The 26633-nt window shown below is 40.7% G+C and overlaps 3 protein-coding genes across 12 annotated transcripts in view; 1 reads left to right on the forward strand and 2 right to left on the reverse strand.

The window, feature by feature from the left end:
* Positions 1-702: 702 nt before the first annotated feature.
* On the reverse strand, positions 703-5086 carry LOC131248137 (uncharacterized). Its single transcript, XM_058248211.1, has 2 exons — positions 4843-5086; positions 703-1343 (listed from the first exon to the last, which is right to left on the reverse strand). The coding sequence occupies exons 1-2, from the start codon at positions 4999-5001 to the stop codon at positions 948-950; spliced, it is 555 nt and encodes a 184-aa protein (XP_058104194.1). The 5' UTR covers positions 5002-5086; the 3' UTR covers positions 703-947.
* A 9322-nt stretch (positions 5087-14408) lies between these two features.
* Positions 14409-19376, reverse strand: LOC131248138 (vacuolar protein sorting-associated protein 55 homolog). 3 transcript variants are annotated; one of them, XM_058248213.1, is made up of 6 exons: positions 18957-19376; positions 16262-16629; positions 15753-15914; positions 15595-15634; positions 15430-15514; positions 14409-15064 (listed from the first exon to the last, which is right to left on the reverse strand). In XM_058248213.1, the coding sequence occupies exons 3-6, from the start codon at positions 15849-15851 to the stop codon at positions 14872-14874; spliced, it is 417 nt and encodes a 138-aa protein (XP_058104196.1). In that variant the 5' UTR covers positions 15852-15914; positions 16262-16629; positions 18957-19376; the 3' UTR covers positions 14409-14871. The 3 variants fall into 3 exon arrangements, with proteins under 3 accessions (XP_058104196.1, XP_058104195.1, XP_058104197.1); XM_058248212.1 differs by lacking the exon at positions 16262-16629 and having other exon boundaries at positions 18957-19372; XM_058248214.1 differs by lacking the exons at positions 16262-16629; positions 18957-19376 and adding an exon at positions 16134-16248.
* Positions 19377-21905: 2529 nt separating this feature from the next.
* LOC131248140 (DNA replication ATP-dependent helicase/nuclease JHS1) overlaps positions 21906-26633 on the forward strand; it is a 41991-nt gene continuing 37263 nt past the window's right edge. For 5 of the 8 annotated variants that reach the window (XR_009172150.1, XR_009172149.1, XR_009172151.1 and 2 more), the window contains exons 1-11: positions 21906-22372; positions 22470-22631; positions 23611-23844; positions 23964-24026; positions 24335-24541; positions 24630-24683; positions 24794-24855; positions 25186-25318; positions 25484-25594; positions 25710-25806; positions 26152-26234. Coding sequence is in view for 5 of the 8 variants with exons in the window: in XM_058248219.1 (XP_058104202.1) it covers positions 22055-22372; positions 22470-22631; positions 23611-23844; positions 23964-24026; positions 24335-24541; positions 24630-24683; positions 24794-24855; positions 25186-25318; positions 25484-25594; positions 25710-25806; positions 26152-26234 (1524 nt within the window). In the remaining 3 variants the exon portion in view is untranslated. The remainder of the gene's footprint in view (positions 22373-22469; positions 22632-23610; positions 23845-23963; positions 24027-24334; positions 24542-24629; positions 24684-24793; positions 24856-25185; positions 25319-25483; positions 25595-25709; positions 25807-26151; positions 26235-26633) is intronic. The other 3 variants (XM_058248215.1, XM_058248216.1, XM_058248217.1) reach the window with 3 other exon arrangements.

Genomic DNA, 26633 nt, shown 5'->3' on the forward strand with positions numbered 1-26633 from the left:
ACGTTTGATGTCGACTGTCCATCATGTGGGCCCCACCTCCGATGTGGACCGTTGTTCATGCGGGGCTGGCCTTAGACATCGGCCACTCATCATTAGGTCGACCTTCGATGGGTACAGTCCATCATGTGAGGCCTCCTTTGATAAGGACTGTGAGAGAGAAGCCTCCTTTGACATGGACCGAGAAGTGGAAAAGTAACAAGTCAAAAGGCTATATAAATAAATAAACAACTTATTGAAATAAGTAGTTTTTAGCATTAAGTTGCTTTTATAATGATGCTTACCAAACAAACTTAAGTGAAAAAAGTAACTTAATGACTTAAAATAAGTTAAAAGGTAACTTATTTGGTGGTATCCAAACAGGCCCTAGGTGATTCCTGTCTGCAGCAATTGGACGATCTTAGCAAAACAACCGGTTGCCCATCTGTGAATGGATTATATAGAGAAACACTAATGTCTACATCCAACAGAGGGAAAGGAAAAAACCATCCATATGATGCTAAGGACCGCCTAACCCCTGCGGCCCTGCCTGCCCCGTTACCATGGATTACAGTTATTTTCAGCAACTGTCAGCAATCAACAACGTTGCAGCTTACTGGCAGTTCAGCTTATCAGCAAAAAGACAGAAAGCTGCAGCCCATCTAATAAAAAGCATAGGAAGAACCATGGCCCGCTTTATGGCAAGCTTAGAGAGAACCAGTGGACTCAGTTCAAGGCTCTCAAGTCTTTCACAACATGAAGATTAATCAGCTTTTATGTACAAAAGGGTGACATTGGAGGAGTTAATTAAAGATGAAGATCGCTTCCTCACTGAAAAGCAAGCTACAGTTAAAAGGGACCCAAATCTCTCACCAGACCAAGTCACCAACCAGTCTGCTTGACTGTCGGAACCCAACACATGTAACACCATGTCAGCCTCACTGCAACACCCAGTTCAGTGGAAATGGATTTCACACAAAAATGATGCCATTCTCTTTTATGGTGTCAAGGATGATACCGAGCTTACCTTCAATCCTCTCATCTTTCTTGGGGTCGTAAGACATTGCAAATATATCCGCATCTTTAGATCGCTCTGCAATCAGTCTCCCGACAGTCCGGCAAGCGGCATTATCGGTGAGGGATGGCAAGGTGTTCCTCAGATCCTTTGCGTTTGTGCTCGCCACAGAGATCACCTTGCTTGTTCCCCTATGAACTACCTTTGCATGTATGAATCTCTTCGAGAAGAACACATTCAGTAAGAAGGGCCTCATGTACATGTCTGTCCGTTGCTTCCATGACTTCCTGTTGGGTTTTTTTGCAGCTTCACCTCGAGATCTACGCGTCCAAGCAGCTTGGACTACATTGTCCTACATTGGTGATATGGGCATCACATGAGGAGGAACATAATCACCATCAACAACAAGTACAGCAGCGTGATTAGAAATAACATCCAATTATTATCATCGAATGGATACCCAAGCAAAGGTTGTAGAGAAGCAAGCAGAGAGACATCAGGCAGGGAGATACTTCTTAGTGAAAAAACTTAGTACTGTGGCAGTTTGAAAGTCCACATGCACGCAAACACCCACCGTATGCATGCAAACATGTACCTCAATTCAGACCATCCAAATCATGGTGGCAACTGTAGATGGGGCACAGCACATGAATCACACATGAACTGATTAACTTAATTGGCCAGCTGGTCGACATCTAATGGACGGTTAAAATGGTTAGTAGTCAGTGGTCCGAATTCAGCAGACAGATGTCCACTAAACAGAGACTGAGACATTCAATCAATACAATTTTGGGGCACATGGGTCTGACAATTTGAGCAGCCTGGATTTAAGTACATTTGTCACATGTACAATGGTTGAGTAGATGCATATGCCCCTCATACTCTACCAGCAGATCAGATAACTCCTCTACTTTTTAATCCAATAGGGAAACCAATGTGATTCAAACAAAAAAGAAAGTGAGGCAAGCACATCTACAATAAAGTAATGTAGAGCCAGCCATGATTCAAGATTCTAGAGAAGCTTTACAACAAGTGAAAACAACAAGCTTGATCATTCTTCCTTATCGCCTTTCTCAACTCCTCAAACACGCTTGTTGCTTCCTTCCTCCAATAACCCAGCTGTACAAAAAGAGGAGCTTTGTTCCTCCTTTCCCAACCCACAACAAGAACAGCTACTCAAATTAAGCTTTGAAGAGTAATGCTGCGAGGAGACGCTGGTCCTCTTTTTCCAGGTGAAAGAGCAATTTGGAAGATCAAGATCAAATGACAGATGAATAGATGGGGTACAATGCATGTAGTGTTTCCAAAGGTATAGATCTATTTGTGAGGAGACCCTAAAAGCCCACCATATCTCATTCCATAGAAGCTAAATGATTTCCCTACATTAACATCAGTAATTCAAATATTACGCAATTCACATCAACACTTAATTAAGATTTTGCCAAAATAGCTGTGTTTATCTGACATACTGCCCATCATATTTCCCTACATTCCCATGCCATCTTTCTTCCAAAATGCCTAAACATCAGATAAGCCGAATAGTGTCTAGTTTTTTAAGAATGTGTCATTTACACATCTAAGCAGTCAACAAGCCCAATTGGATTTGGCTGTCATCCAGAAGATGATCTACTCATTACCTAACCTAAGTTTAATAAGACACTTCATAATGGCCCTGTCGAAAAAGTCCAGTTTCCAATCAAACGATGTTTTGCACATTACTCTCAATCTAAGTTTAGTTGAGTAGAGTCGCAATACTTCAATTCAATAAACTGGAACTGACCCAAGAAGGGGTAGCCCCTCTCCATTTCTAAATAAGGAACTAGCCTCCAAATTGAAATTAAGGATTGTTTGGCTCCCTGGGAAAGTGCCCAACTGAAAATGTATCCATAAGTAGGATAAGTTCATGTCTTTGGGGTCCTGGAAAACTTAGAAACGTGTTTCTAGTTGGAAAATGATTCCTTCTTTTGAGTAGTTTTTTCATTCCTGGCCAGCAGCTGGCTTGCAAATTACAAGGAAATGAATTCCTTCCCAGGGTCACTTTCTCTTCTTCTTTTTTTTAAAGAGGTTTCGACATATAGCAGCCTCCCTTTCGGCCCCAAGATATATAACACCCTCCCTATCATTATTCCAAATAACACACTCCGTTTTCCAAAATAGTTAAAAACCACCCTGCCATTAATTTTCGGATGGAAGAACTAACCAAGGCTAGTTAACAAAAATCTTTAAAAGTTATAATATTACCCTTCTCCTAGATCCCCAAGATACCAACCCTAACGCCAAACACTCTTCTCTCTCTTTCCCAAACCCTATGCCTAACCTTACTCCCTCCCAACTTAAGGGTAAAAAGGTCCTTTCTGTGGCCAACAGTCAAGTATAATTGCTATTACATGGCTTAGACACGCTTTGCCAATGGATGTTAACCCTAGGGTGGTTTTTGACCGAAAATGGAAAGGTAGGATGTTAGTTGTCTTTGGGCCAAAAGGGAGAGTTCTATATGTCAAATAACTCAAATCCCATTTTTATAAATAGCACCTACTCAGTAGAATTCCTGTCAATTCTTTCCCAGCACCCAAACACATTTTGTCGATTCGATAGAATTACATTACCAGTAAATAAAACAAGACAAATAGAATCTCTTTCTCAGGAAATTTGCTTCCTGTAAATAAATTCTTTGGTCCGTGGGATTAAATGATATGGAATTGCATTAGATGGAATTAACACCATTATTGCCCGATGATTGCATGTCTGGAATTACCATGGCATTTTGACCGTCCAATCCCACATTTGGGAGCAAATTCTTCCTTTGGGAAAAACGGTGTATTAAGTGAAACCTACATTTGGTGGACTATGGAATTGTAATCAACGGACCATATTCACAATTGATGTCAGTCACCTGTACCCATATGCAACTCAGATGTCACATGTATAAGGGCACATATGGATGGACGGCATGGATAAAACACATGCATCAATGTGAGGCTCACAGATGTAGTGGATTTTGAAATCCATCAGAGATCTTGCAGTACTTACTATTGGAACTGGATGATATGATACCTAGATTAATCCAATCATTCACGTCATTTCCAAACGCCGGATAGAATATGCATGGAACCAAATGCAATTCCATACCACCTAATCCCATGCTCCAAACAGGCCCTTAGGTCCTTTTAAATTCCATACGTGGAATTGCAATTAGGGTTTTCTCACCATTGTGAATAAAAATCAAGACACTTCATCTTCACTTTGGTCATTGTCATTCCTTTAATATTGAATTGAACTATTACAATTCAGCTCAATTGCGCATCCAAACATGCCGCTAAGTTACCAAGAATTGGGTCTGGTTTCCAACCAAAATTGTGATTTACTCCCAGTAAGTAATGTTGAATTGGATCTCGTTTACAGCTAAAACAAGGAATTACACAATCCACAGCCCAAAAATATCCACAGTATATTCAGTTTTCAGTTTTTGACGATGAGGCCCCTGATTCAGCGAACCAAACGATGGTCTGATACGACCAGCCGCAGATGGGCCATGCCCCAACTGTCCTGCCCACCAAAATTGGGCCTCTTGCAATAGAATGCATTTCTATCCGACCGTCTATTTTCAGGGCCCAAATTGAAAGGATGGGAATGCTGAATCAATGAGAGTTTTGGGACATGGTCCATCCACTGCAGGGCCCGACATGCCAACGGTCTGAATCAGCGCACCATGGGCTCTACTTCCCCTATCTGAAAACCCAAGTATATCGTCATATCCTCAGGTCGAGGATCATGTAATCCCTCCATTCCATAACCCTAAATCCGATCAAATACATATAAAGAAAACTATAGAGATGGAAAATACAGCTTACTTTTGGGGGTATTCTTGGAAGAGAAGGATTTGCGATGGAAATCTTCATCTGAGGAAAAGAAGAAGCCCATGACAGAGAAATCGATTTCTCAGAAAACGATTTTTGAGGGAAGGACGAAGACGAGCCGAGCAGAGAATACGAAGAAGAAATGCAAGCCATGTTTGATTTTCCACCCACCAAAATGTGATAGATAAACCCCCTTTTATTCCTTTCCGTGTTAGAGATTTTTTGGTGAGTGTGTTATAACTTGAGTACATATAGCGAAGAACTTTGATACTCTGGCAGAGTGGGATGGGCGATACGCAGGCACTTGGAACTTGGAAATTACACACAAGGCATACGTGTAGTCTAATTAAACAGTCCGAATTAGCGAAGAACTTTGATACTCTGACGGAGTGGGATGGACGATACGCAGGCACTTAGAACTTCGAAATTGCTCACATGGCATTCGAGTAATCTAATGAAACAGTCCGAATTATGGTACCGAGTCTAAATGTATCATGAACCAAAAACTAAGTTTATTTCACAATCAAATGAGCTGGAAATGGATGAACGGTGTGGATATAAAACACGTACATCACAGTGGGCCCCACAGCGCCTACCACCACGGAATCCGCTTCCGGCCCATGCTTTCATTTTTTAGTTCGCTTTGCACTCGGATCTAACCATCGGTAAGGGTGACAATGGGCCAGCTTGATAAGCCCAGCCTGTTTTTGGACAGGCTTGGACCTGTTAGCCGGGCCTGCTCAAATCATTGTAGCCCAACCCAACCCAATTTCATTTATACTTGAGCTATAGTTTAGAAATATGCCACTATAATCTGTAATCTGCGATCCACACATCTTAAATGTAGGCCGTTGATCACGATCTTCTTAAATGTATATTTCTTAAATGCGATGGTTTTGGATGGAGCTTATATTTGTGTTTTCTATTCATTCAGGTTTATGCAACTTTATGAATAAGTTGGATGGTAAATAATCATCACAATTGGCCCTAGAAAAGTTTCAATAATAAGAATCATTACCACCACTGCTTCCTGTGGTGAGGTCCACTTGATCCTTGCATCTGACTCATTTTTTGGCTTATAAACTAAAATGATGCAAAGAAATGGATGGACAATGTGATAAGACCCATACATCAATATGATCACTCAAAGCTCCTAGCCTTTCCATGCTGGAGATATGTAAGACGCAAAAGGGGAGTGTCATTATCATCTCTATTTCCCATGGTGTGGTTCACTTGAGCTTCAGATATGCTTTAAGCCCAAGCTCAAAATTGAGCTGAAAATGTGTATGGACAGTACATAAAATGCATACATCACGGTGGGAACCAATACCACCCAGCTGGGTATTGAGAGGGCACCACCCAATCTACTTCCTTACTCTTGCTCGGGTGGTAGACTCTCAAGAGTTTCAACACCCCGTCAACGGTTCGAATACCCATAGGTGGTGAAATTCCACTTCGGCGGTGAGTGTGTGTAACCAAAAAAAAAAAGTTATCATAGTACTCCGCTCCATCGAATGGTTAACAGTTGATACGCAGGCTTTCGGAAATTGCACATGTGGCATACATGGACGGAAATTAAACGGAATTAATTGTGGAACCCATTATTGCTAAATCACTGTCCCAAACTTAGATTGATTGGATGATCCTGACTCGTGGCCACTTTTTTGTTGAAATTGGACCATTGGATAGTTTTTCATTTCAACGGTCCAATAAATGTCTGACGATCCTATGGATCATCACATCCACGAAATTTTTGGCTCTTAAAGCATATATAAACTTGGGAGGCCGGATCCTCTACAACGATTGCAGAATAAACTTATTCTAAAATGCAGATTGTGGGGCCAGCCTAGATGCTTGCATGACATTCAATCCATCAATCAGTCAACACCCCAATGTTCCCTTTGGAGCCTAAACCGCCGGTGGCCCACCTGAATTTTGGGAATGGCATGATTTTTGGATTGCCCATTCATCAGGTGGTTCACTTCTTTTTTGAATGGATCAGATGGCATGTAAAAAACATGTCAGCCTGCAGACAATAAAGTTTTAGTCTAGGCATGTCCATCCCAATTTTTCCATCAGTGTGGCCCACCTAGGTATTGAATGGGCAAGATTTTTTAGAGAGAGGGTGAAATGGAAGTGAAGTAAGTTATGAATGGATTGGATGCAGGCCGATCATCACAGTTAGTAGTCATACTACCCTTAGAATAAGTTTATTTTACAAACGTTTCATAATGCAAGTGGCCGTGCTCTAAACCATGGACCATTACTTGTACCCTATATTCTACAAATGCTGCAGATGATACAGCCTTTAAATGGCCTGGATTTGCCTGTGCCCCTTGCCTATAAGAAGTTCCAGAAGGTCAAGACTATGTGAGGCCCACACTGATGTTTGTATTGCATCCAGTCCTTGTATCAGTTTGGGCAGCTCCTGTTAGGACATGATCCCAAAACAAAACAAAACTATAGACCACATGAAACAGTGCGGATTGAATACCACCATTGAAACGGGAGCGGATGAGCTGTTGCCTAGGCGTTACCCCAACCGTGCGGAGGCCACCTTAATGTATTTTTTGTATATCCATGCCGCCCATATATCTCATCTTAGGTGGACCATACCACTAGAAATAGTGCTGAGTGATCATTGAAAACTTTTTGTGCGTCAAAAACCTTTTGGATCAAGCCCTCATCCAGATCTTCTTGACATTATCAACGGGTTGGATGGTAAATAAACATTAGAAAAACCTTATGACCCTTTGGAATTTTTAAATGCGAGGCACTCAATCACCGCTATTTTCTCTGTGGTCCACCTGAGATTTGGATTTGCTTAATTTGTTAGACAACGTCCTAAAATGAGACTGGAGAAATGGATGGACAGCGTGGATATACAACACATCATCAAAGTGGGCCTCACAATATGGGTAACACCTAATCCCTGGGAAGTAGGGTTATCAACAGGCCATGCCTGGGTTGCACTTGGCCTAGATTTTGAACTATTTCGGGCCTCGCCCATTCAAGAGTCTGACTTTGCCAGGCTCGAGGCCAGTCATTGACAGCCTTACTGAAAAGGTTTCACCTTTGCTTCTTGTGAGGTGGTCTACTAGGGTCCTTACTCAAAACTCACATGAGTTTCAACACAAAGTCATGTGTTTAAATACCTATCGTTGTGTGTGTGTGGGTGTGTAAAAAAAATGTGGTCCATTTAAGTTTTGAATCTTGCCTTACTTGTGGACACAGCTTGGTTTGAGTCCTCGCCTTGGTGGAAGACTCTCCAGGAGTTTCAACGTGAGATCTTAGGTTCAAGTACCCATGGGAGTGAATTTCTCATGGACATCATAATGGTCGGGCTCCCAATGGAACATAAGATTAGGGCTATACACAAACTAAGTTGGCTCAATTAGCTCGCTCGACTAACTCGACTTGAAAAGGCTTGATTCGAACTAGCCGAGTTGAGCTGATTTTTTGAGCTCGAAAATTTTTCGAACTAAGTTCAAGCTCGACTTGACTCAGATCAAACCCCAACTCAAATCGAACTCGGATCGAACCAGTTCGGTGACTCGGTTACTTTGATATCGATGTTGCTTACCAAGTGTTCAATGAAATGACTTAACGAAGTGTCGGCTGATGGCAAGGAATGTATGTTTATAAAACAAATACCATTTTTTATTGATTTTGATGTTGCCTACAAGGTTTTTGATGAAATACCTGTAAACAGCCTCTGTTGTTTTACGTACAGTAAGAAATTTTAAGTGCACTACTTGTGTTTGTGAAAATGTCATACAGGCTCGATCTTAACTCAAATTTGGCTCGAACTGGCCCAGCTGCTGATCGAATCGAGCCAAGTTGGCTAGTCGGGCTCGAGGACCGAGCCGAGTCGAATTCGAGCTGGGTCAGCTAGTGGCCGAGCCGAGTCAAGCTGTGCCAAGCTCGACTCGGTTCAACTCCTGTACACCTCTACATAAGATGTCCCTCTAAATTATAAAGCTTAATTTCAGAGTATTTGTGTAATGAATACAGCCTAGTAACTAAAATTTATGAGGCGCATCATGATTTATGCCTTGCATCTCATTTTAGGGCATAAACCCAAAATTGAAGCACATCCAAAGCTCAAGAGTGGGACCACACTACCAAAAAAGTTAGCATAATAACACCCACTGTTGAAACCTTACTAGGGCCCACAATAATGTTTACTTGTCATCTAACCCTTTTATAAGGTCTTAACGTAGATGAAAGTAAAACACAAATGTCAACTTGATACAAAACTTTTGCAGCGGTGTGAAGTTTTCAACTATAAGAGTCCAATTCTAGTCCAATTCCCACTGGAAAAGTTTACTCACCATGCAATTGGCATCTCTCGTCCCCTCTAAACAAATAACCCTCCCTTGAATAGCTTTATTTTGTTATGTCAGCAAGGACGCCTATTGGGAGGCGCTTCTTCCTTTTCCTGTGCCTTTATAACTATCCTCTCTCACTCCCTTGTGAGTACAAACGTGTATACGGATGCCTACATTGTGAAGCTTGTTTTTCTATATAAAGAGAGCACTCATTTAGAAAATCGTGTGTGATTACGTCATTTATATTCTATAATTCTTCATATGGGTGAGAGTGAAGTAAGTTTTATATATTCGTTTTTCTTATTTCTAATAAAGAAGAAACCTTTGTTTTGCAGTCTTGTATGGTATTCATATGGTCAAACTACGTAAACTTTTATTTTAATTTAGCCCTTTTGATTTTTATGTAACTCTTTTTTTTTTCTTTTTTTCTTTCTTCAGCTTTGGCCTTGCTGACATTAATCAAGTGTGGGTGCTTTTCTACAACAAATTTTTTAATAATTTCAAATACTTGCCCATCATCCAATGTGCTTTACTAAAACATCTAAGTTCTTGAGGAGGCATTTTTAAATGTAAACATACTTCATTCTTTTCAAAGGCCATCCATACCTAGAAGTTATTCAAAATAAACAAGTAGCTAAGCATATGGACAAAAAACTAACTACTTTGATTTTGATTGACAGAGAATAGGATTCTCCCGAATGAAGCTGTTTTATTTCACTGGGAAAAAAAACATACAGTTTTATTTCATTGAATTTTAATTTTTCTTTATTCCCTCACATTAACCGACCATAGGGACCTGGTTAACGATGCCGGTGTCACGTTTAACCCAAACATAGACCCGGTTACAGCAGAAGTCTTTTAAGCGCGGGTCGCCCTCAGGCAAGATAATCGCCGTAACGCTTGGGTTCTCTTCCTCGATTATGGTCTTCGCGTATTCTCCTTTTGTCCCCGCCAGCTCTGGCCAATACTTCTTGTCTTCTGTTCAAAGGAAAAATAAAATTCCAAATCACTTAAAATCTCCAAACGTTTTTCTATGATGGACGGTGGGGATTTTCCTATTGAAAAGGGACCCTCATCCATCCGTCCGTCCAACCAAATGATCAACATCTGTAGTACGAAAAGATAGAATTTTTCAAGCACACACGCCTGTACTGCCCTGCTAATGTACAGACTCGTCTACATGTCTGCGAAATCCGAACTTTCCATGAGAAGGGCCACATTTGTATATCATCTGACCCAAAAATTTCAAGCACATTCGATCCTCAGGCACGTAGTAGAAAACAATTGGATGGACTAATGATGTTTTTCTAGCCATCCATTTGTCATGCTTACCCGTTGTCTACCCAAGGACTAAACCATACTGATTTTTGGGTCAGATAATCTAAAAAAATGTGGCCCATCTCATGAAAAGCTCGGATCTGAATTCGTGTGCCGTAATGGCACGTGTGGATGAGGTGGCTGTAAAAACAATGTACCCGGACAGCATGGAAGATTAGTACAGCAACCAGAAGAGTAACAAGATACACAAGGAGGGTAGCCCATCTCTCTCTCTCTCTCTGATGGATTTCATTGTTATGGAGTGGCCTACTTATAGAGGCTTTTGAGTGTAAGTACAGCTGTTCTCTCTACTAAGTTTTGGTGATTTGCATTGTTAGAAATAAATGTTTGCTAAATATAGATTTATCTCTTTACGTTAAAAATCAAAAGAACAGCTTTGATAGATTGAGATGGAAATTTGATGGTACACATCCATGCATCATATATTGTACACTTGGCATAAAATTGACACAAATTAACGTGTTCAAATCGTGGGCCCCACTTCAGATGGTTCATAAACCAAACGTTATACTTGGATGGTCTCCTCAATGGTCTAGTGGTGGATATCAGATGGGTATTCACATGAAATATAGTGAAAGAGTTTGAATTCCACAAACAAGTGTCCATTAATCAGAGGTTAGGATCGTTATCAGTCTGTCTATATATGTTGAATCGTTGCTTGGAGGGTTTAGTTTCAACTATATGTGCCACAGTGGACAATTGCCGTGCATGTGTATTGAATTTCGGTGCTCCTCAGTATTAAAGTTGATTTGATAATTAAATTCAAACCCTTAGGGTCTGTTTGGGCGGTGGGATTAGAAGGGATTAGGTGGGATGGGATTGCCAATTCCACTCCACGCTTGGGAAGAATGGAAAAGCTTGGAATTAAATTAAATAGATTTGCATTGGGTCCCGTGCCAATTTCACTCAATGTTAGCTAGTTGTTGTAGGTCCCACCATGATGTGTGGGCTATATCCACACCGTCCACCCATTTATTGAGATTATTTTAGAGCATGGGCCAAAAAATCAGGTAAATCTAATGCTCAAGTGGACCCCACCATAGAAAGCAACGGGGATTGAATACTTACCATTGAAAAACTTCTTTCGGGCCACATAAGTTTTGGATCTACTTCATTTTTAGGCCCATACCATAAAATGAGGTTACAAAACAAATGAACAGCTTAGATATAACACGTGTGTTATTCTCAGTAATTTCAAATGATGGTAGGTATATCCATTCAATGCACCACCGTATCATCAACAAAGCAGGGCATTAATCTTATCCCATGGCAACAGGGACAATCCCTGCCATGGGTAATAATTATATTTTTTGAATCCCATCCCACCTATTCCCTTCTAATCCCACCTCCCAAACAGACCCTAGGGGATTCCTCGGTAGCGCGGATGAGGTGAGGCAGGAGTAACAGTTTAGTAGGCATGGCCCTGACCGTGGGCCATTTCGATGTATTTGTTGTATATACATGCCGTCCGTCCGTTTTTTCATATCATTTTAGGGCATGGTTCCAAAAGTGAGGCAGATCCAAATGTCAGGTGAACCACACCATAGGAAAACAGTGGTGATTGAACGCACACCGTTAAAAACTTTATGAGGCCCACTGTAATGTTTATTTGCCATCCAACCTGTGGATAAGGTCACACACACCTGGATGAAGGAAAAACACAAATAGCAACTTGATCAAAAACTTATTGGGAAAACTTTGGTGACCCCCAAGAAGTATTAATGGTGGGAATTTAATCCCTACTGTGTGGTCTACTTAAGATTCGGATCTGCGTCATTTTTGGACCATGCCCTAAAATGAGCTGGAAACGGATCCAAGGCATGGATATACAACGTATACATCAAGATGGGCCCCACAGTCAGGTCCTCATTCACCAAGCTGATACCATGCCTCACCTAATCCATGTCCAATTCTCATATCGAGGATGTGAATTGGCCGGGCCTGCCAAAATCAGATTTTGAGTAGGCCCGACCTATGGCCTGGCCCAAAACAGTTGAAAATCCAAGCTGAGACCAACCCCAAGCTCGCCGTTGACAGCCCTACTCAGATCTCAGCAAAGTAACTAAAGGTACAGTGGGCTCCACCTTTTCCTGTTACCTGCCAATTAGTGAGTTTGAATAATCTTTTAACTGTTTAAAATTGTGGGTTTGTATAACTCTATAAATATTTTATATTTGTTAGTTTCTTTTTTTAAAAAATGTGCATGCACGTATATTTTGTAATTTGCATGATGTGTATGTTTTAACAACCCGAAATTGAAATATTTATGTTTTGTTGCTCAGGTGTATAATTTAGTGGGCCACCTAAAATTCAGAATTATCACTTTTTTTTCAAAGTATATATTTCAATGGACTTATGAAAATAATTATGTATGTTGTAACATATATTAACCACTTTGAATTATTGTAGATGATTTACTCGATCTTCTTAAATATTGATGAAAATATATCATGAAATTCAAATGGACTATCTGGGGTTTTCCGAATCCAGGGACTACTTGGGATTTTCATAGCCGGTCATCAACAATGACTTGAAACCATAAGCAATGGCAATTAAAATTGACAGTTAAAAGATCATCCATCGCGCCCTCATGGTCCATCAGTCGTACCTCTTAAGTGTTATTGCAGATAGCCCTCACTCAATAAAGGCTCCCATTAACATCTCCATTGTTGATGACCAGAAAGACACAATGGCAGCTCTCTTCAATGGCTATCGGAATGGCAATCTCCTTGGTACACGTGTATGAGAATCTGATCGTTCGTATTGGACCACTGCCATATTGATGCAGCAGTCAGGCAATCGGTTGGGCATCTGCGACACATTCATGAGAAGTGGACGCTAAAATTTCCACCAGCGGTCTGGATTAGGTTGAGGCTATATCCTCACTGAACATGGTAAGGCCCTGACATGGCAACGTTTGATTGGGCCTGGGTGATATTAGTACAGTACACACGGAAGAAAGCAACTTTCAAGCATGTTTTGCGTGGCCTCGGCCTCATATCCGGCAGGGGCATTGAATCTGCTGCCACCTTAAACATGACCAACTCAATGAATTTTCTGGCTAAATTTTCAGGCCACATCATGCATGGGGTAGGGACCACCAAACGAATAACATGCCATATGCACGAGCCACATTGCTGCGCGAGTGAACATCCATGACACTACTGCTCTAAAAACAGTGTTTACTACGAGTACCAAAAGAATTTCTCATTTTCTTGCTGTTTTATTCAAAACATGTTCAAGCGAGAATGTCTTCGGGCGTCGCCGAAAATGCATTTTAACCTGCTGAAAGCACACCAACAGCTGCAACGAACCTAAGATTGTGGCACACGTAGGTATTCCAGGCTTTATTGGGATGCTTCTTTTGGGAATGGAAATTTTTGATTTTGTGTTGGAGAGTTTGATGAACTGTTCGGATTTTTTTTAACATGCAGCATGTATGAGTGCCTGCATTAGGGGCAGTTGATCAATGCTTCACTAGCAGTATTTTTTTCTAAAGACTAGTGCTTGCCTCACAAATGCACGTCGACTGCAGATTTCACGAAAAATGTAAAACCAATGGCATCTATAACACACCGTTAGCTTGGAGGCAATATCCAGAATTTTGTTGAACATTGCCTCTAACCTCCGGACTGGAAGGTCTGATCGGAACTGGGCACCACAACAACACTGGGCCAACCAAAAAACAGGTCAGTAATGGGGATGACATCAATGAAAAAGAATGCAGCTACACCATGTAACACGTGTATATGCTAAGTTGGCAGGGTTGGGTCACAGCGTAACACGTGCATATGTCAAGTTGGCAGTGGATGGGTCACAAATGATGGTGAACAATCGCCATATTCATATCCCATAATCCCCAAAACATAGCTATCAAATGAACCTTTGAAATGACAAGTAATTCAGATCATCAAATCAATATGATTTTCACTAGTGCCCCATCAACTGACAGGCACGCTGGATAAACAGCTACTGTTGTCAAGTATCATCCACATTTCTAATGGAGATAGACGGTGAAACACCTCTTTTTGGAATCCCAAAATAAACAATATTTTCCCAATTCAAGAATTTACAGAAATCAAACTTACGAATGGCACAGTAGCTCGCTGCTGTGATCGGAAAACATAGGACGAATGGTAAATCTGTAGAAGGAAAAGACAAGCCTGCAAATAGACATCATTCTGCTCCTCATGGGGAGGATACCATCCACTCATGCAAGAGAATAGCATTTCTGCTTTTTTCCCATGAATGGAGATCAAATTGAAGCAAGCCCACAAGCACACAAGGAATGCTTAAATAAAACTGAGATTTGTGCCCCGGTATATAAATGGAGTGGCAGCCTCTTCTGCGGATCTCACAACATGCTGTACTCATCCTCGTTGCTCATTTGGAGGAAACAAACTATAGCCGATACAAAGACAAAAAATGACGACAGCTCCATTACCATTGCTCCCCAACCAATAACATTCGCATGCTTTAAGATAATCGGTATTGCAATGCTTCCTACTGCAGAAGCTCCAGTCAGGAACTTCGTAGCATCTATCCAACTGTAAGGATGAATAAGGAAATATCAAACAGTGATTTATCTCAGTTATGATGGCTGTTTGGATGTACCACACAAGGCAATGATAGCTAATGTACATCTACCCACTGCATTTTGGGTCAGTGGAACTGTTCGGCACAGCCCCCAGAACGCTAATGGTGGGATGCGCCAATTGCTCCCATCTGCAAAAAAGTGTCCAAAAGGTAACTAACTTGATAACTGCTCAGACCTGTTTTCATCTCATTCTCATTCTGGGTGGCAGATGTGCATTCCCACCTGCATTTTAGGTACATCTGAAACAGCCCTTAAACTAGGGGGGAACAGAAAAAAGACTTATGTAAGTTCTTGAAAAGAAAAAAACTAACTAACCCATTCCCGTTGGTGGAAATGAGAGAGGAGGTGTCAGACCCCACGAAGAAAAGCAATGGCATGGGAAGGAGTACATACATTATCACTGCAGCAATGACAAATCCAACATCACCATAATGAAGTTTGTCTGCCTTGTAATATAACCACATGAAATGTCTCTCTTACCAGTTAGCATTGGCCACCAGTTATTATACAAAGCACATGCCTGCAACGTTGCAAAAGATGACTTGAAAAAATAACGAGGCAAAGAAAAAGAAAAGAAAAGACGGGATTGATTTAATGCACAGTCGGCCACATAAAACCGGACTAGAAAGAATACTAACCAAAACTTGCAGTACGATCCCAGCCGAGACCATAATTGCCAAGAAAGCAAGCTTTCCACTGTGAAGGCAGGCAATTACATAACGTGGTAAGTCTGCCATTGTCTAAATTGCTTCCAACCAGAAAAGGCACTTTTAAACAGAAAGGGACTGACTGCGAGCAGCCTGTTATGCAAGATACACAAAAACAGAATTCAATGAGCTTCGCCATTCAGAGGAAATGAGATCAGTGAAGAGGCAAGGCATGTGACTATAACAGATTGGGTGGATGCTCAAAATTGATGGTATCCGGGGGAAAAATCCCATGGATCTTAATAAATCGAGAAGAAAATATAGTTCTTTACAGAAACAATGAAGCAAGAGAGTACAATAGAGGAATCTTACAATAAATGGAGAGCAGCTGAAAGGTTAGGATTGGTTAGATAACCAGCCTACAGTGAAGGTAAATTTGACACTGTTGTTTTTCACATGTCTTAACTCCCAGTCACCCAATCTATTGTGATAGCACTTACCTCTGTGTGAAACTGAGAAACTCGGGACCAGTGTAAACTAGGGTTAGTGCTGAGAGTAGAGTGAAGTTCTGGGAGATCCTCCATAGAGACCCTTTTTTGTAACTTGCATACTGGATCACATTATGAGAATCTCCTTCTTATATACTGGGGCCCATGGATAAACTCTGACATAAGGGCCAAACAAGACATTCTGTGAGCAATGACATTCTGAAAACAACTTGCAGTTATTTGCGGCCAACGCATTACACTGGTTGTGCATAGCAACAGTAGAGTTGAATGACGCAGTCTTCCGTCTTTTTTCCATTCAGGTTATACCCAGTACCAATAGCATTTTTCTTTTTTCGCCCCAGTATCAATAGCATTGAATCCTGAACTTTTAAATATCCGTTATTTACCATCAGTGATATCTGTTCTCTGACCTTTTCAAGGTCATCAACGTTGTAGGTTTGTGAAAAATAAGAGACAAGCCTTTTCAGGGTTAATAAAAGGAATAAAGGGGTTGGTGTAGTGTTTTTTGAAAGACTTGAAACAGATAGTGGCTAATGTCAATGGATGGGAAATTGCTGAATGCAGGCACAGTGGGGACTTCTTAACAGTTGGCTGCAACTAGCAGTAAAGATGACACAATAGAACAACAAGAAACATTTTGAATTAAAAGTGCGAGTAAAACAGAAACCTCTAAAACCATGCAGCACAAAACTAGTAATAATTTCCTGATGATAAGCACTTGAAGGACCATGACAAATTTGAATGTACTGTGAACCGTTGTATAAAATCAAAGTGAATACTTCTTTTTCTATTTTTATTAGCAACAATATTACACTTTTTCCTCTTCTTCTTTTTCTCTAATAAAATGTTTTTTTATGAATGACAAATTTTATTTTCTTAACAAAAATTGCCATTCATAAACAAAAGAAACAAAAAAAAAAAAAAGGTGAGAAAGTATAATATCCATTGACATTATGGATATGCATGGAGACATGCACATCCAAACACTTATGGATGGCCGGGACGTAATAAAGCATCCCAACTATCTTTGATCGTGAGTGCCGGGCATCCTATCCCAATGGACCCAACAGCTGCCATGTCAATTAAACTCCAGTCCACTAGAGTGCAGTGACCGAGAACCAATCGTTTTGATGGAATTGTTCGTCTTTGAAAATCTTTCCATTCCACTCCTTCAAAAGGGTTCCATGACTTCCATTGGAAGGAGATTCCAAAGTATCCAACCATCATCAGTAAAGAAATAGTAATCGACATTTTCTTCATCACCCCAACACAGGAAGCAGATGTTGAGGAGTGTGAGAATACTAACAAGTACCTTCAAATTTGTGAAATGAACTAGACCATAGACCACAAAAACCAAGAATCATGCATACACGGATTACATTTTGCAAAACCACTTAGGTGATAGAATCTAACTATAAATGTGAAGCAGCTCTTTTATACGAGGGAGAATCTAGTTCCACAAATGGACTAACAGATGTGGGACTAGAACAAAAGAAAGGAAAGCATCGAAAACAACATGATGGTGCGAAATCAACAAGCCTGGCTCAGTTTAGATCCATTAAACTCGTTATGTATCCTCTAATAATGACCTATGAAGCCAGGTTATTGGTCTGGCATTGCCTTGAAAGAGGTTGGGCCTCCTTGTTGTGCTCAAAATTTCCGAAGTCATGAAAATATGTACAAGTAGCCAAAGGTTTTCTCCTTCCCATGTGATGATATTTTGTCTTACCAGGACACTCCGAGATAGAATTCCATGGTCGAGATTGGAATTTGTACGTTCCCAATCCTGTGCCCATCTCCAATACTCAGATCCTTGAGCATGACAAGTGGAACCTGTATATCAGCGATCCAGACTGCTGATCATATGGGTCCCAACTTAAATAGACCGTGCCCCAAAAATCCCCAAGAGCAAGGTATTATGTAACTGTGATGGTGGCTGTAATCGCTCCCAACCGTTACCTTTATGATACGGATTGTAACAGCGGTTACGGTTTCTTTCTTTTTTTTATTGAGAAAAAAAAAAAACCTTGTATCGCCCCGTAATGAACCATTATGGCCTTTATGGGGGCTGTAACGGCCATTATGGGTCATTTTTTCCATGACAACGTTATGACCCCATAACATGTAACGGTTGCCACTGTCACCTTCACGTAATGGCCTTTCCGGCCCTGTAACGGCCGTTATGGTTTTTTTTTTCTGCCAAATGTAGACCTTTGCCGGTTTTTTTTTCTTCCTTTTTTCCTTTCTTATCATCTCGCCTGTCTGTTTGCAGGTAACCAATAAAAGGCTAGGAGGATTGTTCAACCAGGAGCTTTTCTGGCAGAATCCACGTTGGGGCCCGTCGACAACAATCCGGATCACCAACCCATGGGCCCTACTAGTCGAAAATCAAACCTCGCACTTCATGTCATTCCTCTATATAACAATAGTGCAAACAATATCACATATGAGTAAAAATTCGAAAGCGAAGAAAACGGGAATCAGTAATCAAAACCGCGGAGAAAACATAGATGAATGAATCCGACGGCTTAAATCAATTGCAGTGCCCGTTTATGGAGAGATCTGGCTCTCTGGGAGAAGATGAAATGGAGGGAAAGAGCCCGAGATGACCGATTTTCTTTGATCTTGATTACAGAGAATCTGCAGCAGGAGGAAATGGAAAAGTGATAGGGTTTTGGATGCGTACCAGAAGAAGATCGTTTCCTTTAGAAATCTGGTTCTTGGAAAATCTGATTCTCTTTTCGATCTCTTCTTCGCCAGAATTCTAGGGTTTCTGCTCGGTTCTAATGCCTTGCGTGAAATCTTTGAACGAAGGATATATACGCATTTTTAAAAAACCCTTTGCTTTCTTCCTTCGCTGGCTTTGGTAAAGATATCCTCCGTAACGTTTTTTCCCCAGACTAGTTTCTTGTATCTTCTCCGAGGAAAGAGATTGGTAGTTGGGCACGTGCGATGCACGAGGAGAAGGTAATAGCGAGAGAAGCGGTGAAACGGCCGGCTATGACCCATCCCGCAAGGAAACGTTGACGTTCCGCTGAAGCTCGGACCGGTCAGCCGCGTTGAGGGCCAACCCAAGCCCCTGGCCGCCATCAATACGAGTCAGTACGAGGCCCGAGCCGACCCGAGCTACCGAACCGGACTGATTGAATTATAGAATTGCGGAATTAACGCAGTTATTGCATGTTTGGAAATACCATGGCATGTTTTTTTAAAAATAAATATATACAAGACATTATTTTTTTAGAAGATTGTAAAATAGCTTATGCTGTGTTCATTCAGTGTATTTCTAAATTTATACCAAAGGAATAATCCAAAGATAAAGAGTACAATTAATTTTATCTTAATTAAACCCGTTTACCAAACGAAAACAAAGAAAATGAAATATATATATATATATATAGGGAAAAATATGACAAGTCCAGAGACCCGGTTATAAAATAGACCAACTCTATTGACACTGCCTGAGGGTCTAGGGTAATAAGTCGAACCAAGACAAGACAGAGCCTAAAGGAGAGACTTAGCTCGGGTTGAGCAAGGAAGAGATGGTGTAAACCTAAAATACCGTCCCGAAAATTCAGTATAAGGATTTCTGATCCCGAAAATTTCGGGATCGGGTGAAATCCATAAATAATTTAAATCAAATCTCCTAAGATTTGGGAAGAGAATCCCTGTACATCATGACCTCTCACTCCTATAAAAAGAAAGACATCTCCATGATCAAAGGTAGATAGAAAACAAAAATACCGTCCCGAAAATCCAACATAAGGATCTCTAATCTCGATAATTTCGGGATCGGGTGAAATTCATAAACAAATCAAATCAAATCTCTTAAGAATTGGGAAGAGAATCCCTGCACATCATGACCTCTCACTCCCATAAAAAAAAGGATGTCTCCAGGATCAAAGGTAGGTAGAAAACACCTCAAAAAGACCTTCTTTCTTGTCTAATTACTAACTTTAGTATCGGAGGTTCCCCGGCTCTAGCCAGGGTCTCCTTTACATCTTTCTTGTGCAGGTGGCGACGAAGAAGAAGGTGTATAAGGTTTTTACATCAACAGATTGGTACCATCTGTGAAAAATGATACAAAAAGTTATGTTCTATGTTTTATCCAGAAGTTGTAAACGCATTCTAATAGCGAAAATTAGAAGAACGGTTCAAAAATGGACTATACAACCATTGAAAACTTCTCATGGGTTAAAACAGTTTTGGATCAAGTTGAGATTCGTTTTCTTCCTTTCATCTGGGTTTATGTTACCTTATGGACGAATTTGGATAGCAAATAAACATTAACAAACCATTATGCTAGGCACTAGGAAGTTTTTAACAGTGGGGCATTCAATCTTTACCGTTTCCTGTAGCATGGCCTCCCTATGAATTATATCTGCCTCGCTTTTGGATCATGCCCTGAAATGATCTTCGAAAACGGATGGACGACGGGATATAGAATACGTACATCAAGATGGCCCAATAGTAATGACAACACCTAATCCGCTCCGCAAAACCCACGCACGCACCCTGCAAAAAAATGAAAGCGTATTGGGTGGTGACACCAACACCACCGGAAACGGATTGGCTACTCCCCCTGTCGGTGCTCTGTGGGCCCCGACATGATGTATGTGTTTCATCCATTCCGTCCAAATGTTTTTAAAGATAATTTTACGGTATAAGACCAAAAATGAGATACATCACAATCTTAAGTGGACCACATTAAAGAAAACAGTGTTGAATGAGTGTTGATCATAAAAAACATTTTGGGGCCATAAAAGTTTTGGATCAAGCTGATTTTTGTTTTTTTCCCTTCATCTGGGCCTGTATGACCTAATCAAAATATTGGATGTCAAATAAACAGTACAGTGGGCCTTAGGAGGATTTTAACGGTGGATATCCAATTTCTATTGTTTTCATGTGGTGTGATCCATCAGAGATTTATATACCTCTAATTTTTGTTATCAAGCCATAAAATGATCTGTAACAATGGATGAACGGAATGGATGAAGTACATACATCGTGGTGGGCCCCACAGAGCACCGACTACCAGCCACGGGGCTGATGTCACCTGTCAGGGGGAGTAGCCAATCCGTTTCCAACACCACCCAGCTCTAACTTTTTATCCACTCAGTCCATCCGTTTTTCCGGATCATTCGAGGGGGTAAGCTTAAAAAATAAGGAGATCAAAAGATCAAATGGAGCACAGTACCGGAAACAATGGTTATTGACTGCCACCGTTAAAAATTCTCGGGTCCGCAAAAGGTTTTGGATGGAACTGATGTTTGCGTCTTACCCTCGTTCAGGTCCGTGCTACATTAACAATAGTTAGGATGGAAAACAAACATCACGTCGGGCTTTACAAGGTTTCAATGGTGGGTGTCATTATCCCCACCGTTTCCTGTAGTGTAGTACACATGAGCTTCGGATATAATTCATTTTTCGTACCATGTAATAAAATGGGCTGAAAAAAGCGATGGACGGCGTGGATATAAAAAGATACATCAAGGTGGCCCCTCAACACAACCCACAAGGTGGTGTTGGGTCACCAACCAATCCGCTTCATAGAAAAGAAGGGATTTTCCCGCCCAGAACCCACAGGGTCATTTTCGTAATTGCAACCCGTATATTAAAAAAAGCCAAAAGTCACTCCAGGAAAATAGCATCATTTGCTCGGGCGGGAAAATCCCAGCAGACCAGACGCCATTTCCCCGCCTGTTCTTTCCATCTCCAATCCCTCTCTCCTCAGCAAACCAACTAAAACTCTAGAAAGGCCATGAAACCCTAACCCTAGCTTCCATGGCTCCAAGGAAGAAATCCTCCTCTTCATCCAAGAAATCAAACCAAATCCACCAGTCCCAGCCTTCCAAGTTCGGAATCCAGCATTTCTTCGATCGTCACACCCAATCCGCTGCTACTTCGACTCCTCCTCATCCTCCTCCAAATCCCCCAGAAATCCCGAATTCCCAATGTCCCAATCCCCTAAACCTTACTCCAAACACGAATCCCGCAGATCCACCGAAAACCACCTCCAATGCCGAAGAGAATCTGTCTGAGATCTCACCGGATGTCTCCAAATCAGTATCTTTCAAGCGCTTCAAGTTCTCACCTGGAATGGTAACTTTCTTTCATTTTTCTTTTTATCATATGACAAATGAAATTCGTTTGATTTGATTATCTGACCGCATAATTTTCTGCTTCCTCCATGTGACAGTTGATAAAGCAGACACAAGATGATGGAGGCGAGGAGGTCACGTGGAAGATTTCTCCGGTGAATGAACGGCTTCGATCCGTCACTAAGAATTTGCCAGAAATGATGAGAGTGTTGTCGGATGCTTCGAAGCTGAATACACTTCACCCATGTTCGCAAAAACAGGCATGGTGTTCTTTCTTGTCTGTTTTAACAGGCTTTGCTATTCCAATTGGTTTCAATTTTTTGCACCTTAAGATTTTTAAGAATCTCATGGAATCTAGTTCAGTTTTTTTTTTTTTTTTTTTAATTTCATTTATTTATTTATTTATTGGGTCGAAAGATGACTTTTTGGATTTACAAATGCTATATGCCTATATCTGATTCATAATTCTGTTACCTTCTATATTCATTGGTCATCAGAAGCGCACCTTTGCCAAAATTTGCGAACTGAATGGTGATTTCGAAATTTTGAAAAGAACTATCAAAACGAAAAGATCAATCCTCAAAATTGAAGGCTGTGGAGAGCACAATGGGCTGGGCTGAGCATGGTGGTCAGTGCATTTGGCCTGCTTATTAACTGGGCCTGACAATCAGGCCTAGGCCGGCCTCAATTGTTAATCATGCCTGAAATTCTGGTTTGGGTCCGGCCTGGAACAGCTGCAAACATGTCAGGGCCTGAATGGACTGGGCCTCGGTAGCAAAAAAAAGTTGCCAAAGTAGGTGCCTCAGGCCTGGGATGGAACATGGTCTGATGGGCCAGCCTGACCTTCGTCAGCTGTAGATGGAGTTGAGCTTTTGTTTAGCTCAATGCAGTCAAAATTTCCATAAATTTCTGGAGCATTGATTTTAAATTGACGCAGTTCAGTTTTGCTTTGCTTTTGGCCTGCTACCCGAAAAAGAAGTTTTTGGGATCCATCATCCATCCAAGTTCACTTTGACCACATTTCTCTGAATTTTATTTTAAATATTTATATTTATATTTATTTTCTGGGTGTAAAGGTTATGGCATGATTGTAACTTGACTATTGACAGCTCCACACAATTCCCAGCTGCAACCATTAAGAATTTCGTTCATATTGATTTACTATGACAGTGTTTGGTTAGATACTGTTGCACTACCATTCCTGAGAAATAGCTGTTGTAATAATGATGGAATGTGCAGAGTTCTCCTTGTTCATCTGGAAAGCTTGAGAAATGGCTTTCTTCTCCAACACTAAAGGCCCCTGAAAGATCCTCATCCTTCACAAAGAGGGTATCTTTTGAAGCATTTGATCAGGAAAAGCAGACAGAGGTTTGTAATGGTCTTGGAAGCAGGGCTGACCCAAACATCAATAGCATCGTAAACACGCAGAGTCCATTTAGAACTCCCCCATCTATGTCGTATTGTCCTGCTGAGGTAATTATGGTTCTTTCTTTGTTACTAATCAGTGTTAGGCTTCATGATTGATATTGTCATGTACTGAAATAATGTGCATTCTTGATTGATGGAACTTAAGTGCCTGTTATCTGATGCAGTCCAATGTCGGTGTTGTCTGTAATGGAGAATCTGATCATTCAGATTCACGACAGCACAGAAAGGTATGCTTGGTGCACGCTTGTGAGCCTTGCATTTTTCATAATATGCGAGTTCAGCATCTTTTACTTATTTTTTGGTTATATTATTCCCTTTTTCGAATTTGTAATTACCATTCTATATAAGTCCTTGTGTGTACCGTCTTGCCATAGCATTCCTCGCGCTCAATGGTTGAGCAAGGTTCAACTGCTTAAGTTAAAGCTTTATTCATCTTCACATAGAAATGTTTATTAAATTCGACTGTACCTCAGGTCTCAACATTATTCACCACCATTACCATCATAATATTATTATTATTGTTTCCTTCTTTTAGGCATTGCTTGAACTTTTAGATCAAGTGGAAGATGTCATTGCTGTTGAAGAACCAGTATTTAATCACGCAAGGGAATATTTATTGGATGATCAGGATAAGATGTCTCATGAGATGTCTGTGGGAACTGATCCTCTGGAGAAAGCATTAATCATTCCGTCAGAAAGGGTTTGTCATGGTCATTCCAGTGTAACTTTTCTTGTATTGGAGGTCTGCTTCTTCTCTGCTTATGGTCATCTCCATGCACTGATGAATCTTCTTAGTGATTTCACTATCTTTACCGTAAACATTGACCCAGGTTTCTGAGAAGTGCAGAGGTCCAGATCCATCATGTGCCCAAAACCCTTTTAAGGTGCGCATTGAACCTCTGTTATGATTGCCTGCAAGGATTGCCATAATGGCATCGCCATTGCACTATTTTTTGTATGCTGTTGGTAAGTAATGAAGATGTTATTTCCACAGGTCCTTCGGTTATTGAATGAACACAGTGGAGAAGAGCGGATTTTGCACTTGTATGATGAATGGTAAGCACATTGTACATTCTGGCCATGGAACCTTCTAAATGTTTCTACCTTCTTATTGATTTGAACAGGAGGGTTTCTGTTTCTTAGTTTCATGATCCTTCCAACCAGATCCACTCCCACTTTGTGCTTTGGACTCCCGCTTCCACTCCCTTGCTCTTTATAGTTGCCCGTGTTTTCTTTCTTCTTCTCTCTCTCTCTCTCTCTCTCTCTCTCTCTTTTTGAAACAAATGCTTCCCCACCCTCACACCCAAGTTTGTTGCTGCTTCACTTCATTCTTCGGGCAACCATATTCTGTTTTGAGCATCCTGACAGTTTCTTTACATATTTTAGGTTTTACAGTCTCATTGGACCTGGAGATACTTTAAATGTGATTGGAGAATTTGATGACCAGGGAAAATGCATTGTGGACCGTGATGACAATCTTGTCATCATTCATCCGGACATACTTGTGTCTGGAACACGGGTAATTGTTGCCTGTAGCTGCTTTAAGTTTCTGGTTCATGTTTCAACTTCTGATATGTGGTAAAATGAATGCTGGTTTTGGCAATGCCATTTGGAAACTAATTTTCGGACAAGATCATTGTCATCATTCTTGTCGTGATGGAATTAAAGAATGAATCACTTTCAGGTTGCTGCTAGTTTCACATGCCCAAGACGCACCGTCCTTGATGAGAGGCTCAAGTGTAGTGAGCATTCAACTGCAGCATTAATTGGTACCTTGCTTCATCAAATTTTTCAGGTTTTATGTTCAAAAATTGCCTTTTCAAGTTACTTTTTAGCAGTTCAGTTTATGGGCCAAGCAAACAAATCTTGGTCTCAAATTCTATATTTCAACAAGCAATTCTCTTTTGTAGGCTGGTCTACTTCACGAGTTTCCAACAAGAGATTTCTTGGAAGAATATGCAAGAATAGTGCTTCAGAAAAATATTGAGAGCTTGTATGCATGCGGAGGTATAGGACTCTCCCCCTCACCCCCCCACCTTCTCACACAAGGTGGAGGTATAGGTTTCTTGGTATTAGTACTTGATTTCTGTTCTTTTCTTACTTGAAACATAAATGAGGATGCATGATTGGTCTGTTGGGTTGGGCTTGTTTTTTTATTCATGTTAAGGTTTTGACCACCTTTGTTGATACAGCTAGTAGCCACAGTTGAATCAGTTTAACTGGTCATTATGTCACTGAAAATTACTCTATATGGAATTATCTTTATGTTATTGCTATGCAATTGTCATTTCTTAACCCTATAATATTTATGAATTTTGCATCTTAACCTTGCTTTGCTTGTTGAACCTGCAGTGAATGAGAATGATATACATGCGAAACTATTTGAGGCGATTCCTAGAATATTAAATTGGCTCACTTGTCTTAGGAATCCAAAGGTAAAAATAATCATTGATTATGTCTTTTTCTTTCTTTCTTTCTTTTAATTGGTAATTGGGTCTAACTGTTATTTATATTATGATAGTTTTATCTTGACTGTGACGTTAGGTGTCATTATTTTGATGCTAGTGATTATGTCAGTATGTCTAGGTTTTCTTTATTTTTTCGTGACTTGTTAGTATCACAGCAGTGTTTTCTCAGCTGGATAGTTTATGTGAGTTGGTTTCATTTGAAAACTGAAAGGCAATTCCTACCTATTTAACATGGTCATGACTCTCTCTCTCTCTCTCTCTCTCTCTTTTAATGAAAATTGTTAGGCAATTCCTACCTATTTAACGTGTTCTTGGAGAAGAAGAAAGAAAGAATGGAAAAAGGAGGAGAGGAAGAAAGAGGAAAAC

Source organism: Magnolia sinica, chromosome 6 (genome assembly GCF_029962835.1).
Source record: "Magnolia sinica isolate HGM2019 chromosome 6, MsV1, whole genome shotgun sequence".
Lineage (NCBI taxonomy): Eukaryota > Viridiplantae > Streptophyta > Magnoliopsida > Magnoliales > Magnoliaceae > Magnolia > Magnolia sinica.

Coding starts and splice junctions, on each gene's coding strand:
- LOC131248137 (XM_058248211.1), bottom strand. CDS start 5,001: ATGGCTTGCATTTCTTCTTCGTATTCTCTGCTCGGCTCGTCTTCGTCC. Junction 1,344..4,842: donor TTCCAAGAATACCCCCAAAA/GTAAGCTGTATT, acceptor TCACCAATGTAG/GACAATGTAGTCCAAGCTGC.
- LOC131248138 (XM_058248213.1), bottom strand. CDS start 15,851: ATGGCAGACTTACCACGTTATGTAATTGCCTGCCTTCACAGTGGAAAG. Junction 15,635..15,752: donor GGATCGTACTGCAAGTTTTG/GTTAGTATTCTT, acceptor GCAACGTTGCAG/GCATGTGCTTTGTATAATAA. Junction 15,515..15,594: donor CTGGTGGCCAATGCTAACTG/GTAAGAGAGACA, acceptor TCATTGCTGCAG/TGATAATGTATGTACTCCTT.